Source organism: Periplaneta americana, chromosome 2 (genome assembly GCF_040183065.1).
Source record: "Periplaneta americana isolate PAMFEO1 chromosome 2, P.americana_PAMFEO1_priV1, whole genome shotgun sequence".
NCBI lineage: Eukaryota > Metazoa > Arthropoda > Insecta > Blattodea > Blattidae > Periplaneta > Periplaneta americana.
Window position 1 is genome coordinate 185,249,950 of NC_091118.1, and position 20,313 is coordinate 185,270,262.

The 20,313-nt window shown below is 35.5% G+C and overlaps 1 protein-coding gene across 2 annotated transcripts in view; it reads right to left on the reverse strand.

The window, feature by feature from the left end:
- The window catches only part of Prp39 (pre-mRNA processing factor 39), an 80,975-nt gene that overhangs the window by 21,854 nt on the left and 38,808 nt on the right, over positions 1–20,313 (reverse strand). Inside the window, exons 9-16 of one of the 2 annotated variants that reach the window (XR_011331029.1) lie at positions 17,851–17,976; positions 15,657–15,846; positions 13,432–13,542; positions 13,172–13,336; positions 12,730–12,865; positions 7,915–8,123; positions 7,642–7,703; positions 7,432–7,491 (exon numbers count right to left, since the gene is read on the reverse strand). Coding sequence is in view for 1 of the 2 variants with exons in the window: in XM_069819101.1 (XP_069675202.1) it covers positions 7,432–7,491; positions 7,915–8,123; positions 12,730–12,865; positions 13,172–13,336; positions 13,432–13,542; positions 15,657–15,846; positions 17,851–17,976 (997 nt within the window). In the remaining variant the exon portion in view is untranslated. The remainder of the gene's footprint in view (positions 1–7,431; positions 7,492–7,641; positions 7,704–7,914; positions 8,124–12,729; positions 12,866–13,171; positions 13,337–13,431; positions 13,543–15,656; positions 15,847–17,850; positions 17,977–20,313) is intronic. The other variant, XM_069819101.1, reaches the window with a different exon arrangement.

Below are 20,313 nucleotides of genomic sequence, written 5' to 3' on the forward strand. Positions count from 1 at the left end.
GAGTTGCAATGCTGGATTTAAGCATGTAGTTTATCGGCTATAGAAATGAACTATTGTCATCACGTAATGGTCGCACTCTCATTTATAGACAAACTGATCAGGATTTTAAAATTTCACTGCATAATCATCACATGGATATTTCTGTTTATCACGATCAAGAATTATTTACGTGCCGCCACTGCAACACAAAGCATCTTTACGTTCAAGGTCGAATGTGCGAGAAACAGTAGTGGCAGCTGACGATAGTGAATGGAATGAGGGGTGTGAGATGTTAGTACCAAGCCAATAGCCAGAAATGCATACAGTTCAGTACAATTGTTGGTTCTGGGTGTTCAAATACTTTTTTCAGGTCTAGACCAATCACCTTCCTGCAGATTGGTCCAGTAGTCAGACAGATAATATCGACTTCAATGGATCAGATGTACCGTTATATGTGATTCATCAATACTGTGAATGTTTTTAGTCAATATAAAAGTGTGTTGAATTCAATAATATCACAGTAATTTTTATTTTTAACGTATTATTTACGTTATGGTTCCAGTGTCGCACACTAATAATGCCGACCCGGGTGGCTCGAGCCGTAGGGGCACGCAATGACTCTACAGCTTGGTCCGAAGGGTAAAAAAAAAAAAAAAATACTGGTTCCTCTCCTTCCTCTTCCACTAGGTATCACGCAACTTGTCCCTGCTTGCTCGCACATTCCTCTGTTATATGGAAGCTGATCACTGAAAGTTCACGGAACTAATTGTTACCATTTTAATTTATTCTTCACATAATGGTCGCACTGTATATTTTCACGCCAAACAGAAATAATAAAAAATGCGACGATAATGCGATGAAATACGGTACAGTAGAAAGGGACCAGGCTAGTTTCGGATACGAGATTTTGCCGGATAATTCGTATTTCATGATGCCAAATGTTGAAACTGCAGCCATGTGAAGCTTATTTCTCTACCACTTGCTCATAACTGAATGAACATAAAAACTGTGTGGATTTTCCTTATTAAAACATATCACATGACACAAATAATACTTGAAACTAATATAGTTTCAAGTTTTAAACAAATGTTAACGTGAACAAGAAACAATGAATGACAACGCTAATTTTAGGTTCGAATATTCACTGAAAATTAAAGTTCGTGCGAACTTCCAATGTGGCAACACTGACGGGCTTAACATAACTAAATAAACATAAAAACTGTGTGGACTTTCTTCATTAAAACACATCACACAACACAAATAATACAGTAATTTTAGGTTCGAATATTCACTGAAAACGAAAGTTCGTGCAAACTTCCTAATGTGGCAAAACTGACGGTCCAGACTGTGGCTATGTGTCAGATTTAAACATTTTTTTTTTGGGCCAACCAAAAGTGCTGATGTTTTGGTATTGTTGGTTATTTGGGTGCCGGTTACGAGGGATTTTACTGTATATCACTAGTAGAAAATAATTTAATTATAATACATAGACCGTAACAATAATATCAATACCGTTACATTATTTTCTAGTTCTGGAGAACTCCAATACAATATTGTATTGTATTTATTTACATTTCATGGTATTCATACATTGCTTCTCAGCTAGAATATGGAACATGTGAAACAAAAAAAATAATCTTAATAGTAATATAAAGTCTTACAGTCACAGTCTAGTTGAAATATATACAGAAGAGTTTTACAATATAGTCTACTAGTACAACACAAATTTTTAGTATCAATACTTAATCCAAGACAGAAATATTCATGAAGCGTTGTTGAATGTCATACATTCTCTACAGAATAGGAGTGAGAAATTAGGCATTTCTTTAATTTGGTCCTAAATAATATTATGTTTTGAATTTCATTTTTTATATCCACAGGAAAGCTATTAAAAATTTTTACTACCATATAACGCACTTCTTTTTGATAGCACGATAGACTTGCTGATGGAGTATGAAAGTAATTTTTTGACATATATATAAATATATGCTATGCACTGTTGAATTAGTTACAAAGTTTACACGATTACATACGAGGGAGATTACTGAAAAAATATACTGGCAAGCCATGGGCATTATTTGTAGTTTTTTTTTAAATAATCCTACACGATTTCCTAGATTTGGCACCTACTATTATTCTAATTACTCTTTTTTTGTAGTAAGAATATACTGTTACTATCTGTGTAATTAGTGTTTGGATTTTGAAATAGAACTTAGACCATTATCTACTTATGAATACACATTTTTACCAAAAGAAAAACAAAGAAATGCACAGAAATCTAATATTATCACTCAATGTCAGATAACACTATGCCACACTCATTACTATTTTCAGCACTCAATGTTTTGAAACAAGAGACATTCTAGGCTGCAAAATTGAAAAATTCAGCTGTGGATTGAAGTTACCAGTAAATTAGTGTTGGTGATTCGAGAGCGTTCTGGCAGTTTTGCGGAATTCATGTGCCACCCCCTCCCCTTAAGAAAAAACTTCTCACAAATATATGTGGAACCATATAGTCATTAACCTCACTCAAATTTGTGTTTCGAGTTTCATGCTTCACTTGTGACAAAACAGAGACTTAGACAGATGTTTGTCTGAGGTTATTAGACAATACAATGGAAACTCCTCAAGAAAATGGTCATAAAATGTCCAAAAACTCCATAGCCTCCCGACATATTGGCAGTGGTTTCTGGTTATCCACGTCATCTCCCCCCCCTTTTTAAATTTTTTGTTGTGATTTACCTCCATATTACTGCGTAGTTGCTCTATATCTTGCTTCTCAAGTTCCCAGCTTCAACAAATTCATTAAATGTGTAGACAATTCTAAGTTTGCCCCTGACTGTTGAACGATTCATCAGGGCTCACTCCTGCACTAATACTAACATCATCATCATTATTTCAATTGCACTTACACTGAACTCAGTCTTCCTTAAGTAATTGGCAGTGGTTTCCTTGTTGATCGAATTCTGTGCCTTTGCAAGCATTCACACTAACTCAGGTATTGATAATTTATATTTGTATTAACTGGAATTCAGTCTGTAGCAAATTCAAAACAAGCTCTTGCAAAACTTTTAAGAACTCTAATGAGAACCACGAAAATTATTAATTTCTTTAAGTGGAGAGGATGGTATTTTTTTTAACTTTTTTCCTATTTGGTGTAAAATATTAATTTTTTGTATGTGGAGAGCTCATAGCTGTAGCAACTCAACCAAATATAAATATTTTGAAAAAATTATTTGGGGGCCAAAATTGAAAAAAAATTTACCCAATGCAGGATTTTACTAAAACCGATATATCTAAACAATTTTCAAATATAGATTCAAACAATTTTTTGCAATGTACTCGCAAAAGCATGCTCTACAATCTGTCTGTAACAGAATTTTGAATTAGTCCCTACGTTTGTAAAATAAACAATTAAAATTTAATAACACTTTTTTTTATTTCCTTTTTCGCAAACAAACGGGCATATTTTAAAAATGAAATCTATTAACAAAATTCTGTTACAGAGAAAAGTTTCCTAATAGTCTAAAGAATGTGTGTTCTAAATTTCATGCATGTATCTTTAATAGTTCAGAAATTATATCCTTTTTATCTGGCAATGTAGCAAAAAAAAAAAAAAAAAATGAAGTTACCGGAAACAACAATAAAGCGGTCATGTGATTTAAAAGTCCATAGCGCAGGAAGTTTAAAAATGGCGTCTCAACATCTGATAAGGGCATAAATACCCACAAAATGTTATGCAATGTATTCCACACATATCAAAGAGCATTTCAAATAATTTTTTTTTTTAAATTTAATTTACCAGAAACAACAATGAAAGGAGACATGTGATTTAAAAATCCATAGTGCAGGAAGTTTAAAAATCGCGTCTCAACATCTGCTAAAGGCACAAATACCCATAAAATGTTATGCAATGCATTCCACACATATCAAAGAGCATTTCAAATAATTTTTTTTTTTTTTAATTTAATTTACCAGAAACAACAATGAAAGGAGACATGTGATTTAAAAATCCATAGCGCAGGAAGTTTAAAAATCGCGTCTCAACATCTGCTAAAGGCACAAATACCCACAAAATATTCTAAAGAATTTTTTTTTGAAAATTTACTCATTTTTCACCAAAAAATATCGTCCTATCCCCTTAATGCAGAAATTTGTTAAAGTTTGTTATGTACTGTTTCTTCTTACTCCTTAGATGAAAAGTTCTTTCAAATGTAAACATATTAAAAGGGCTAAGTGTATCTTAATCATATAGGGAATTTTGATGCCGTACATGGAAAAACATCATAAGTGGTGTCACTTTAAATGAGTTTTATTGTATTATCAAAAAGAACACGCGCTAGAAGAAGAAAAAGAAGAAGAAGACGAGGAGATTATACAGTGTGATCAGTTATGTTTTCCCCTGCAGTGCAGGGCTTTTCCTATGAGCGATCCCCCACTCGTTTGCAGCACACTGGAAGGAGTAGCAAACCTGCTTGCTTAATGTTGACCTTGCTGAATGTCGCAGTCATAATGCAGCTGTTCCCGGGTGTGTGTTGTGTTGTCTGTTTCTTAATTCGACAGTATACATGAAGCGTATTATGCCTCGTGTGTTTACAATGGCATAGCATTTCTTTATTTACGATTCATATGTGTTAACTCAGTTCGTGAAGTTCAAAGACGGCTTCAAGAAATATTCCTGGGTGTAGACACTTCAGACTGTAAAACAGTCCATAATCTTTATCATAAATTTCAGGACACCGGAAGTGTCCAGCCTAACAAACCAAAAAAGCAGCGTACGGTTCTCACCAAAAAAAGATCACATAACATTTGTAATCATTTAGAAAATTCTCCTAGAAAATCTCTTAGTCTTCTTGCACAACAATCATATGGGTCTGTGCAAAAGGTTACTAAATTATTGCACTTCAAGCTATATAGTCCAGGTCAGCTTACTTCATACCTTAAGGGTGAAACCTAACCATTTTTCTCCCATTACTACATAAGCTAGTGGATTGTAGTGATTTTCTAGTTTGCAGGTTGAATTTTTTTTTGCCAACTTCGTTTCGAATTTCGATACTGACAAATACTACAAATGGTAGTGATTTTGTAACTGGTATGTTGGCAGCTGAGACAAATATCGACAATATTTGTCGGTACTGGAGTTAGATGAAATTAAAATTGTACTAGATTTCTGAGCCGGTTACTGAAAGCTAGTGAAATTTGAACATACTAATAATTAATTAATATCAGTATTAATATTAATACAATATAGTTATTGTATGTGTTGCGTTGTGATTATAATTCAAGACTATAGTCAGGTAAGTGTTCGGAGTTAGTACTAATAATTTCATGTGGTCAAACAAAATACATTTTTAGGTTAGGTCTCGTGAGTCAATTGTTTATTCAAACAAATGAATTTCGTATTGCCAGAGTTGACATGATGATCCCTTTCCCATATAGTTTGCCTACGAAAATATGTTACAAATTACTGAATTATTTAGAATAACTTTCCAACAAAACTACGGTAAGTAATTAAGTACATAGGATCGTGTGATATCTGGTAACAGTTGGCAACACTGACAAGACGGCAATATTTGCTGTTTAGGAACTGTTCTTATGTGACCCTCACTATATAAAATAAATGTGGCACATGCTCTTCAGCCAGGTGACCTCATAAATAGGTGAGTAGTTTCTGGAAAATATGATGAATAATTTCCTAAAGAGATGCGAAAAATGTATGGAGAATGAAGGCGGACAGTTTCAACACCTCATTTGATAATTGGTAAGTAATGAGCCTCTTAAATTTGTTTGTGTATGTTGTAGGTTGGTTTGGTTTATTGTTTTACCCTCCCACTAATCAATGAGACCCGACTAACCAGCTAACAAGTGGCGTGCTCGCCCATAAGCAAAACACTCCGGCAGAAAGCAAACCTGATTGCACTGTACAACACAATTCTTAAACTATACAAAGCCTGCATGCAAACTGTGTACCAGCAGTTTCTGAAACATGCAACATACAGTTCAGTAGCAATGTTTTAGGTTGCTCTACTGCAAAAAGCGAGTTCATTAAGTTGTTGATAAACAGCTGACTGTGATTATCCCGAGAGTATGATGCATTAGAACAGTAATTATTTATAGACAATATATCTGTAAAAACTGAGTCGTAGGCTATTCCCTGAAATCACCTTCCCAACAGGATCATGATACATAGAGTTCGCAATGTTGGGTGCTGATAAAGGAGGAATACAATCCTCACCAGGGGCGATTTCTCAGGGCATGCTATGCTTGCTGAGCAAGCCCAATATTTTCGTAGAATGTATATTTCTCAAAATGGGATTATGTACATTAAAATTTATTTTGATTTTTGGAATACTGTTTAGGCGTAATATCATCCGCAGGTTGCACACCACAAGTATCGCAACGCTTGCTCGTTTCTCGGAGCTACAGGAAAGACGTAGAAATAGCGAGAATATGATGCGCGTGCAAGTGCCTTCCTCCTTAGTCCTTCCTAGGCGCACATGCTTCTGTTATGTGTTGCTTGAAGCTCTGGTCCGAGAGCTACACCAACGACTATTTAACGTTACACAGATCAGTAATGACAGCGGGAATGTGCTGTGATTTGCGAGTGCAATGTAATTGTATGAGTGGAATGCATAATATGTTAGTTGCTGCATGTATTATTAATTCTTAAACATTAATTTGAAGTATTGCAATGAGTTCGGAATTGTGTGTTATTGAAACCTTATTATTAAATCCATTTTCCCGAAGGACTATTCAAGAGAAGACAGACATTATAGAGAATATGTGTGCTCGTTCAGTGCAGCTCAATACAACAATATGCACTGCTTGGCAGGGTCGAAAAAACTAAATGAACTGTTTTGTTGGCCATGTTTGTTATATCGAACCTCTACATCTGATAAGCGAATATGATCCATGACTCATAATGATTTCATAATTATAAAATAAATTATTTATGTGGGTCTGATTATTTTTATTAATTATGAATTATTATATCCTCCCATCTTCCCCTATGAATAAAAGAGCAAGCCTAACTTTCGTGACTAGCATTCGCCCCTGATCCTCACACTTAAGTATCTTCCAAGAACTTAGTGTAAATTCGAATTTTTAAGATGTTAGTTATGCTTAAATGCCAGCAGAGAACTTCTCCAGCAACAGCTATGAAATAAGTGAGTACTGTTGTCAATGTATTAATAAAAATACAACTTTACCTGCTTTTCTGCTGAGAGTTTACACCACATGTTTCTTCAATGAAGTGATGGTCGTTGCCTGTATGAGGCCTGCTTTCAAGCTGTTGCGTAGTTTAAAAATGCCACTGTTTAAAGAGTTAAAAGGCTGCAGGGTAGAGTTCTCCAAATCTCTAGTTATGCCATAATAAGAAGCAATGTACCTATCTGATTTATATGCAAATGATTTCTATAGTATTTTAAAACTATAGGTAATCTCTCTACCCACCTTATCCTTCTCAACAGCCTTGTTCAAAATAGAGATGGCTTTCTCAACATCCCCTTTCACCTGCCAAAGAAAAACAAACATTATTCCATGACCACAGTAACGTGACATAGCCACCTAACAGAAGATTTCTTCCACATATCCATTTCGACGCACTGCGGCAAAAGAAAACAAACCGTATTGGCCCTCAGCTGGCACAAGGAGGCATCTTACCTCAATGTTAAGAGCGTGTCATAGTGAAGTGGAGGCTTTGCTCTTGTTCTCGCCTCAAATTGCTGAAAGTAGGAATCAAGATTTAACGTCACGTGACATCGGCCAAGGAAATCATGTTTTGTGTATGGCAACACTTGTGCCTTTTCTTGATGAAGGGTTAATTTATTTCTTCCCACTAACTTATAAAGCACAACAGTGGGGATTGAAAAAGAGAAGAAAAGATACAGAGTGCTAAAAAGTCATAAGTTCACGAGATACTTATGTTACACTTACCTTCCAGCAAAATCTCGCATATTTAATAGCCATATTGTTGGAAATAACTTTATTTTTGGTATTGGAGATGTAATGTTCGTACAGGGAGCACACTTTATCCATATTGTTGCAACGCCTTTCCAAATTGATTCGCCTATAAGCCACTTGCAACATGTTAGGGACAAGCTTTTCCAAATTATTCAGAATCTCAGATGCTTTATCGTAGTTCTCTGAAAGAAACAATACATTATTAAAGCTAAAATATATATTAATAAGCTGGAGCATTACAATAAACTCTTCATTATCTGGGTTACTGAAAGGAAGGAGTTATAGGGATGAACCCAATTTAATAGTAAATTTACCCCTATTCTCAATTACAAGCATAGTAGTTGATCCTCTCTTTTTGAGTTTCTCAATGATGTCTAATTTTTGTTTTATTGTTAGAATTTTTAGTTACAGAGAGGGAGTGCTTTAACCCCTAAGTAATTGTGTGGAGTGTTGTCAACACCCCAGTCACATATACAGAGCTGTTAACTAATATGAGTAAGCAGTACGTTTCTTAGAATCGGTAAGGCAACAATAACCGTAAACATGTTTGAAATCGGAATTCACATACTCGAGATAATAACAGTTTAAATGGTGTGGGGTGACAATGTGTTACAACAATGCTGCTATTGTAAATAGTGATAGTGACTATACTTCTGTAACAAATAATAACAATGGATGTTAAGTAGTGACTGTGTGCACAGACAAAACAAGAAAGTGGTCTGGAAAGGAAGGTAAAAAGTAAATTATAGGATTAAGAGTGAATAGACATTCGAAAATGACATGTGAACCAATATTGAAATATTACCATTACTGCACATTAATTATAACATTGTGATAGGTACTGAAGTATTCATATAGTTGTATAACTAAAAAAGAGCGATATTTTAATTGTTACTAAAAATAGCCCATAAGAACCCATTACATTTGGGGGGGCCAGCAACACCCTGTGTGACTCTTGATGTTAGGCACGACTGCTTAAGGATTAAGCTTTTCTTCTAAGGGAGGAGGAAATTCATTCTCTTTACACATGGTAAGCTACAGAATTTTAAAATACAATATTTATGCTCAAGTGCTAATTTTTCATCTTAGCAGAAGCCATGACTACTCTGACTAGGCAATACTGCAGACCTCTGACTTTGCAGTCGAAAAAGTAACCATTAATCATGTAAAATCATTTGTCAGAGAGGGTAAAAATTAAAGACTAAAACTGCAAAGCAAATCATAAATAATTCTATATGTAAAAATTCAGGAGCATAGACAAGACTAATGGAGGAAATGCAAGAGAAGACATGATAAGAACGGGTGAAGGAACGAAGCGACTACCAGATATTAGTGTTTGTGAGGACAGAATGAATAGGGCTTTGGAGAGGTTATTAGCGAAGAAGAAGAGTGCTAAAAAGTGAGTGCAAGAACGTTAGGAGTTGCAAAAGTGTAAGAAAAGGAACAGAGAAGAAAGTGTTAAGTGTAAGAAGATAGTGTAATAAGATAAGACTATCAAACAGTGAATACAAGAGAATTAAAGTGAAAAAAAAAATCTGAACAAATGAGAAGTGGAATGAGAGAGAAATTGCAAGTGTAAGTAAGTGAATTAGATATTTCATGTTTTTCAATGTTATGGGTTGGGAGTAGTATCAGGGGTACTATAACTGTAGGAGTATTATAGAAATAAATTTATGGAAAGAGATAATAAAATAGGAAATTTAGGAGTGAAGCGAAGAGAATGGGACCAATACATAAATAAACAGAGGATAAAAAAAAAAAGTGATGTAAGTGTTGTAAAATAGAGTAAACGGAAAAGTTAGCAAGTAATGTAGGAGAAAATAGCTGGAAAATAATGATTAAGAGTAGGTAGGATGTGAGGGTAGAGAAGAAAATAAATAAAAAATGCAAATTATTAAGGAAGAAATATGCAATATTTAATAGGTGAGCGAGAAATGGAAGGGAGACAGCCTAGGTAGGAGGGAGAGAATAGAAGAGGATAGAGAGGGAAGGACATAGAGCAATTCAGTTATAACAGAACATTAGAAAGTAATCAAGAAATACTCGGCAAAGAATACATTAATAGAAAAGAGTTGTATGTATCAAAGGGATGGTGGATCGAAAAACAGAAATGTGAAGGTCCACCATAACTATGAATTAAAAGTTGACTGACAAATAAATATACAATAAATATGTAAAAATTAATTTGAAAACAGCAAATAATTCTTTCTTTGATACAATATAAGCAATTAAATTTGTCTATTTATTCCATGTAATATAAAAAATCGTTAAGAAAACTGTTTGGCTTGATTTGGAGAAGGTTACCATTGTGTATGTTTTGACTTTAAAAAGACACACATCAATATTTTATTAAAATTATTACATTTCATGTGCAGCACTTCCAGATAAACTGACTCAAAGATGCTGAATATGAACAAAATCCACCAAATAGTTTGGGAAAAATCTCTGTACACAGGCAACTGGAGCCACTTTTTCAGTATTAGGAATGATGAAACGTGGATTTCCGTGGATATCTCGTAATCGATTTTTTTGCAGCATTATTTATTCACGTGTCAGTTTTCCTCGCTATCTGTTATTGGATGTAACATGTCACCAGCCGACAAAGTCAAATTATAGATATTCAAGTACCCTGCCTGTTCAGCAGTATTCAATTAGTTTTACACTGAGTGAATAACCTTACAGTTGCATGATTTTAGTGCTTCTGTCTTCATGAGACAATCAGTAATTTTCTTTATAGTGTATCTTTAGTAAATTGTACACCTAGCGTCTTTGTGACGAGGATATCCAAATGCTGCATGCGAAATATTATTTACAATAAAGTGTGTTTCTGTATGATATATAGATTGAAGGTTAGTAATATGGTAAGACAATAAGACTGTTTCGAGGTGAATTTCCTGACAATGTTGCAAGTATAGAAACTGCTAGAATGCTTGTGAAACATTTGATAGAATCGAGAACATTACGAGGCCTGTCTAAAATGTATCCGACCTTAAATTTTCCCGCACAAAGTAGTGATTCTAAGGCGGCGCCACTGTGCACGGTGGAAGGAGGAACCGTAATGCGCATGCTTGAATTTTTTCACCGCATTCACTTGTGCCAGTCACTGGCTGGTGGTCGCCAAGTAAGGTGCTGTTCTAAGTGTTTATCGGATTTAGTTTTCTCGCAAGATGACTGAACGAACTGAGCAAAGATACTGCATCAAATTTTGTCAAAAGCTTGGTGATTCTCAAAGTCAAACAATTCGTAAGATTCAGCAGGTGTTTGGGGAAGATGCGATAGGTGTAACACAAATTAAGGAGTGGTTCAACCGATTCAAAGATGGCCGCACATCAGCGGAGAGTGAGCAACGTTGTGGCAGGCCCCAAACTGCTCGGAGTGCAGCTGTTGTTGAGAGGGTGCGAAATTTGGTGATGGCAGATCGTCGTTTGACCGTGCGGGAGATTGCCGAAGAGGTTGGAGTGAGTAAAGATTCTGCACATGCAATTTTGCGTGATGATTTGAACATGAACCGAGTGGCTGCGAAATTCGTGCCCAAGTTGTTGTCCCCGGAACAAAAAGACCTCCGTCGTGACATTGCACAGGACCTTCTGGACACCACCAACACTGATCCTGGGTTTCTGAACACCGTGATAACTAGATATGAGTCATGGGTGTACGGGTACGACCCAGAAACAAAAAGACAGTCGTCGCAATGGAAGCATCCCGAGTCTCCAAGGCCGAAGAAAGCGCGGCAGGTGCGAAGCAAAATCAAGGTGATGCTGACTGTTTTCTTTGATGTCCGTGGAATTGTGCATCACGAATACGCACCGGAAGGACAAACGGTGACAAAGGAGTACTATCACGATGTTCTCCGGCGACTCCGTGATGCAGTTCAGCGCAAAAGACCAGACATGTGGACGGCGAACAACTGGCACTTGCATCACGACAACGCCCCCGCACATTCATCCCAATTGAGCCACACTTTCTTGGCCAAACATGGAATTACAACTGTTCGCCAACCTTACTCTCCAGACCTGGCTCCTTGCGACTTCTGGTTGTTTCCAAAATTGAAGACACCACTGAAAGGATCCCGTTTTGAGAGTAGAGAAGAGATAATGCGGAATGTGACGACGGAGCTGAACACCATTCCAAAAGAAGACTTCCAGAGGTGTTTCCGGCAGTGGAAGGATCGGTGGGCTAAGTGTGTGCAAGCACAAGGGGCCTACTTTGAAGGGGATTAGGGTCCCAACCCCGTCAGGTATTTGAAATATTTTTTCTGGCTAAAGGTCGGATACTTTTTAGACAGGCCTCGTACTTGAAAAGAAACGAAACGTGAAGTGCCAGGTTTCAACAGAGCAGAGACTAGACGAGACAGATGAATGATTAGAACAAGACACAAGCAAAATCACATAAACAACCTCAGTACACCTGCTTATTCCTAGAGAAAAGACAGTAGATTAAATTTTTGTCACTAGATTTTATGATCAGTTGAAGACAAGTGTATGCATGCCAAAGGGGATCATTTTCAACATCTAATGTAACTACTGTAAGGTAAGATTTCTTAAACAGAAACCTTTGATATATATGGATGTTACTCTTATAACCGACCTTGCCTAACACAGTTTGGTGGCAAATGGCAATTTAGTCAATCAGTGACTAGCATGAAAACTGACAGATGAACATATAATCTCAACGTGTAATGAATTAATGAGGAAGCAAAAACGAATGAAGTAAGCTGCCCAGGAATACACTCGTACTTAGAATTTAACCAATATCAGTTTCAACTGCCAGGGACTGTTGTTTACTTACTATGGCTTTCTTCAAAGACTGCCCAATGCAGATGAAGATTCGGCTTCTTTGTATGATGAATAGTACAAGCTCTCTCATATACATTGCGTATCTTGTCAGTGAGATCTCCTTTGAGGCTTTCGAGATAGCGAATGAACTAAAAAGACAAAATGTACATTTACATACAGAATTATATTACTTTCAGGGAAGTTACACAATCCTTTCAAATATAAACATAACATATAAATGTTTACTCATTATTTTACCTAACTGCAAACGTATACAATAAATAGCTTGTCACTAAAGTTCAAAAGCAGTTTCCCTCGAACTATTTTATCTCGTGATTTATTCACTCTCATTAAAATACTATAATACTCATTAGTTGTAACAAATAATACTTACTACTTTGTAGATTATAATACCCAAACTCTCTAATGAGATGTAAAATGAAACATATCCATACCTTGATCCAAAATTCTTCATATAATGCACATGCAATGAGACATCTTTCAAAGAGAACAATAATACGCTGTTGATCGCCTTGCTCAATCTCATAATCCAAATATTCTTTCCAATTCTTTAGCTGGCAACGTTCCAAAGGCTTTACATGGAAGTACGGTCTCTTAATCTGAAATGAACATTTAGATAAATTTGAGTAATGAGAAGACCAATAAGAGCAAAATTAAATGAAATATTAATTGTACACAATTACACGACACTTACGCCTTCCTCAAAGTTCCACCTGTCTGCAACTGAAGTCACAGTTACTTTGTGAACTTTTCTTCTAATAGAAATGATTCTTTCCCTTAGTGCTGTTGTCTCTTCATCGGTTTTCTGAAAGGAATAAAAATAAGTGAAATAACTAATTAAACAGCATACTTCGTATACTTCAATGTGTGCATTGTAATATCTTGTGTATGATTCAGTAAATTGAAACATTGATACAATCTTTCCCCCTTATTTTCAACCAGTAACTGACCAGAAATGTCAGTTAAGAGAAATCTGTGAAGAGAGGATTGTAGCTTTTGTAGCCTCCTGAGTCCTGAGAGTATAGTATACTATACCATACTTTACATGATTATGATGTCCAGAGACCCGAAGTATAGTATAATATACCTACATTTGTGCCCTAACTGTAACCCGCAGAATTTTTCCAGCATTTTTCCTCATGTTAGTGACTTTTCTTTTTTGAAGTGTAGAATTATACTGAACTCTACAAATAAAACAACAAATGTCTCAGGACTCAGGAGGATAGAATTGTTTTTATCTGGATTTTAATATGTTTACATTTTAAAAATTTATTTTTAAAGTTTGAAGTACAGGAAGTGGTATTTTCAAATGGAAAAACTGGTGATTTTAAACGGAATTTTTTTATATTTGCAAAATACACAGCTTTTATAGCATGATAAATATCCCAGTTTTCAAAATCCATTTCAGAAAAAGATTGATATTTTCTGTTGACAAAAGATGGTGTTTATCAGACAAACATTACTGTATGATGAGAAGCATTTACAGTTTGTATTTGTACTTTCCACACAGGAACAAAGCATGCATTCAGCAGTTGACAGTGCTGACACTACTTATGCACAAACCAAAGCCGGATATGTCAGGAATATATTCATGTCAGATATTTGTACAAAAATAGATTCAACAATATCAAATATGCAGACCATAGATAATGACCTTATTTACACTATGACTATCGAAGTACAAATGATTAAAATTAAAAAAAATTAGGGCATATTATTTGCTAACTGCTTAAAAAAACACGCGTTTTTCGCAAAAGCATGGGCAATTCGGGGCATAATATCATTTCGCGATATTTCGTGGGTTCAAATCAAGCATAAAGGGATTGAAAAATGATGTATATTTACTGTAATTTTTTGTCGAGAAATATTTTTCTAATTAATATACCGTATATATGTGAATGCTCCACGCATATTTTTCCTGGAATTTAGCAAAGAAAACTGGGGTGCACGCATTATTTGAAACAAGGTTGTATCCCTTCACCTCAAACACTGGATCTCGTTATATTATAGCGTTGTCTGGCCTTGTATCCCGGTGTGTGTGGCATAGAGTCAAGCAACAGAATTCTTTTTCAGAAGTCCATTCCAACGACTCATTATATATTACTAATCGATTCTAATGATTTGTTCACGATTCTTCCCAGTCTGCGACTTCTACTATTTTTTTGAATCGCCAATGAATGACTTACAAAACTCTTCCCTTTGCAAACAGGTAAAACAAAAATATTCTACATCTCTCGCATAGATGGCATGAGAGGTGAGACACTGGATGCTCTCTTTCTGATTGGCTGGAACCATTCATCATGATCCATTAGTCTACAAAATTATGCCTTTAAACTTGAATATGTAGGTTTCTTGTAAATAAAACACAAATTACAACCAATTTTTTTTTTTAATTATCTCTCCTAAAATTAGGGTGCACAGAGTATTCGCGTACATACAGTAAATATAACGAAATTTCTGGACGCGAAATATTCCATTCCCTATGTATAGTTTATTTTGGTGACGATGAAGCTGAGTTTTGTACATTTCTTTAAGACAGGTTGAAACTTCCAAGCTTCTCTGGCTCTTGTATCCTCAACATTATATTACAGCTTGATATCCACTGGATTGTGATGCGAGAGTTTTATTCCACAAGGGCAAATTTGTTCAAAGTTGCGTTTTGTCCTGAGAACAGCACCTATGTAAGGCAAGTTTGCAGAATCAATTTTGTGACTCAGAATCTGAAGATGATCTTTCACGTTCTTCATTCCTCAGAACAAGGTCAACATCTATTGCCACAAATAAATTTACCCAGTTCCTAGGTTGTGAACTGCTAACTTGTAAAAACAAAGAACTTAAAGTACTGGCCCATTTGGAAAATATATGAGGTTGGTGTGGACCAAATTGTATATCTTACCAAGAAATTACTAAAATACGTACAACAACAGGCTGTTCATCTGGTTCTTCACCAGGTGGAGCCTCAACTTCTTCACCAGGGGCTACATCATCAGCAACTGTGGTAGGTTGATCATATTGCTTCAATAGCTGAAGGACCTCTCGTCGAAGTGTTAAGAACTCATCTACAGATAATACTTTCTGTGGAGGATTACTGCTGATGTGCTCCTGGAAACTACAATATCATTCATATATTACAACTATAATCTTCTTACAGAATAATGTATTTATCTGCAGAAAACTTTAATATTGTCCTATAATGTCCCTCTCAAAAAAATTGTTCACTTTTATTTATTGTGCACCACGTGTGACAATTAAGGAGCATGCTGAACCGACGTCATACATTCAGGAATCTCGTGCATTTACTAAGTGGTGTGGTGGCTTCATTTCAGGTTAGAATTTAATCTCTAGGGCTATGTATCCTAACTTTTTTATTCAATTACTTTAAACAAATTCAGAATAACGCATTCAAATAAACTACATTATTTTCTTTTAATTTTAAATTGCTGAAAATTAAAAGAAACCCCCAAAGTAACTTGTGCTGAAAGTGATGTTATAACATTAAATTTTGTGCAGTCTAGTTGCTAGAAATTGCATCTGAGATAATTTATTAATACACTGGCTGCCTCTTGTACTTTTAACTCATTTAGTAATAATGTAGATTTCAATGTAAACAACTGACCAAGTAGACCAACATCTTCATTTGTAAATATCTTCTAAACAGAAAAATAAATTAATGATTATTAGTAGGAAAGGACAATTCACAATGTACACTAGCACTTACTTACAAATGGCTTTTAAGGAACCCGCAAGTTCATTGCCGCCCTCACATAAGCCCGCCATTGGTCCCTATCCTGTGCAAGATTAATCCAGTCCCTACCATCATATCCCACCTCCCTCAAATCCATTTTAATATTATCCTCCCATATACATCCCGGCCTCCCAAAAGGTCTTTTTCCCCTCCGGTCTCCCAACTAACACTCTATATGAATTTCTGGATTTGCCCATATGTGCTACATGCCCTGCCCATCTCAAACGTCTGGATTTAATGTTCCTAATTATGTCACGTGAAGAATACAATGCATGCAATTCTGTGTTGTGTAACTTTCTCCATTCTCCTGTAACTTCACCCCTCTTAGCCCCAAATATTTTCCTAAGAACCTTATTCTCAAACATCCTTTATCTCTGTTTCTCTCTCAAAGTGAGAGTCCAAGTTTTACAACCATACAGAATTGGTAATATAACTGTTTTATAAATTCTAACTTTCAGATGTTTTGACAGCAGACTAGATAACAAAAGCTTCTCAACCAAATAATAACACTGACTGTCATGTACACGAGAAAGTTTCTGTGGAACAGAAAGATTGAAATACTATGTGTCCGGCTTAAAAGTGTAATAAAAGAAATTGTGGTTTTTCAGGGGGAAAGGTTGATGTTTCAATATAGTTTTCCAGAATACTTACTTACTTACTAGCTTTTAAGGAACCCGGAGGTTCATTGCCGCCCTCACATAACCCCGCCATCGGTCCCTATCCTGAGCAAGATTAATCCATTCTCTATCAACATATCCCACCTCCCTTAAATCCATTTTTATATTATCTTCCCATCTACGTCTCGGCCTATGCCTATAGAGAGTTAGTTGGGAGTTTTCCAGAATATCATGAGAAAATCCAAAACATTCACTAATAGGAAGGGGCTCTGATATTAGTTCTGCAAGAACCTCTGATGCTCATAAACAGGAAAGACAAAGTCACTCCTGAATCGCAACTGAATATATGTATCACAGCAAAACCACAAGGCGAAATTAGTTGCAAAAATATTATTTCTAAAGGAGGAAATTCATTACATCCAGCATCAAGAGAGTAGCACAATGCATTCGGGGATTGAATTCTGGTTTCTACAATGAGATGACCAGTAAAATCACTCTGCAGAAATAAAATTCTTGTGAAAACATTAGACCTAACTTAACTGTATTTCAGAAAATTAGCTGAATTTGAAGTGAGAATCTTTTGATGCTGAACCTTCAAGATGTATTTCTTATCTTATAACATCAAATTTTGATTTATCTCCAGATATGGGACCGAACAAATACCTCAGAATTAGGCTTTTGGGTATTGCAATGTGTCCTGGAACTTGGCATGTGGAATACCCAAAAGGCTAAAAATGCATAAAATACTCACTTATCAAAGTGGTTGGTGTATCCTTGAGTAGGCATGGCCAACAGCCGATCATAGAGATTAGTAACATTCTGAAGTCTTTTAGCCTCGTTCTCCCACTTGATGTAGCTCTCCCATAATCGATCAGACCTGAAAAAATATATATATCAAATTAACTATAAAAAGAAATACTTCATTCGTGTTCACTAACACTGCAACAAAACATTAAGTGAACATATCGCACGCGCACGCACACGCACGCGCGCACACACACACACACACACACACACACACACACACACACACACACACACACACACACCCCTCCCCCCACCGCATACGAATGTCTTTCAATATTAACAACATCTCATTAGTGGAACACAAGAGTTGAGTATAAGATTCAACACAAGCTTATCATTTCTTCGAATGCATATTCAAGTACAACACACATTTATTTCTATTCTTCGAATGCATATTCAAGTACAACACACATTTATTTCTATGTTATTGAAAAGAGGAATAACTTGGACTTCTTCCATTGTATGCTTCTTACTAACTTCCTAAATATACCATATTTACCCACGTAATGTACGCACCCAAATCTTTTGCATTAAAAAAAAATATCCGCGTAATACAGCATCTAATTTTAGACAAAGATAGTTTTAATAATATCGAAAGTCGTAAGATTGGATGCATTGCTTATGTTTAAATTCAAGTTTTTAAACGGCAATGCATGATACCACTGCAACTGTGATTGGTTTTTTTTTTTTTTTTACGCACGCAAAATATAGGTACTCTGCAATTAATATACAGCGAGTTTTAAGTTGGAAGTTATCAAATTCGTGGAAGAACATGGTAACAGAGCTGCTGGTCGAGAATTTACAATGTTGGAGTGTAATCTGCGGAAGTGGCAGAAACAAAAAGAACCATTATTAAAAACCCCTAACAAATCAAGAAAACCATTTCGTGGTCCAAAGTGTGGGAAGTATCTCGAATGAGGAGGAATGTGAATCTGTGACAAATGATAGCAGTGATACTGAACCTAACAATAAAGTGTCTTGCCTTATTGACGCTGTATTCATTGTTAGAAGTTATATAACTGCTGCTAACTATCGACATCTTAAGTGCGACGCAATAAATATATAAATTAGTCGTAGCCCATATATCGTTTACATATTCTATCGATTATTTCAGCATTCAAGCTGGCGCATATTTTAATACATTTCTTTTTCCACTAAAATTTTTCCTCGCATAAAGGATATAAAAACCGAAGAAAAAAAAAAGTGCGTTTATTATGCAGGTAAATACGATATTCACTTTCAACCTTGACAAAATCGGTCCTCTGTGCCTTTTGGTATGAAGATGAAGATTATAGTCATTGTAAAAGACTTGAAGACAAAATCATCTAGAAGTTCCCAAACAAATGTCTTTGAATGGGTTGAGAAAAAAACTCTTAAAAAAAAAAAAAAAAATCAACCTGACAACTTAACTTAACCCAACCGAAATCTGAACCCACGCGAACTAGTTTTGCACAGACTTTAATGAACTACTGCTCCAAAATGGTAGATCTTAAGCATTATTGTAGCACAGCCCCCCCCCCCCTCTCCATCCCCGAAAAATCCAGTAACATCTCTTAGAACTTTTAAATCTCTTCTATAATATCAATGCAGTTTTATGAAAACATTGGGAAATGCATCTCACACTGTTTTTAACGCTTTCGAAATGCTTTCAATTACAATGCATACATCACATATGGCAGCAAAAAAAACAGCCTCAAATCAGTAAGTTCCAGGTTTTAAAGAGAACTGACAGCTCACTCAGACCTATCAAATGTAAACTTACAGTTAAGATACATTTTTTTTCTTCAGACATGATTTCTACATACAGTAAAACTCATTTTTAACGAATCCCTGAGGTCTAATAAATTATTATTATTATTTTCCTTAAATGCAGTTTTTTCCCAAAGGGAGTTTTCACTTAATATAAGCAAGAGAGGACTGAGATTAGAAATGAGAACTCCAGATTAGACCATTTAACTACATTGCACATATTCTTAAATATGTATTGAATTTATTCTTCATAAAAACACAATTAATAATGAACTTTCAAACGAATTTTTGAAATATATATATAATCTAAACTCTGGGAGGAAACAAAAAATATCTGCCCTCCTCTAAATGTTTTTAAACTCACGATAATTTGGAATTTATTGCAAATCGAACCAAATTTACAAAACAATAATAGTAATAATAATGTTTTATTTTATTTGACAAAGTTACGGCTAAACTATTTCCAACTAAAGATTGAAGTAGACGTAAACAAAACCGAAATGTATTACTCTGCAATCGCAAGATAGCTACCAAAGCAGCCACCAGGGCGCATTATTTTCAGCAAGTGAGCACGCAGGGCAGCCACTGTCTGATATATTGCAGACATTTCAACACATTAATTGAACTAACCCGTAAAATGCTCACAGAGGGTTAATAT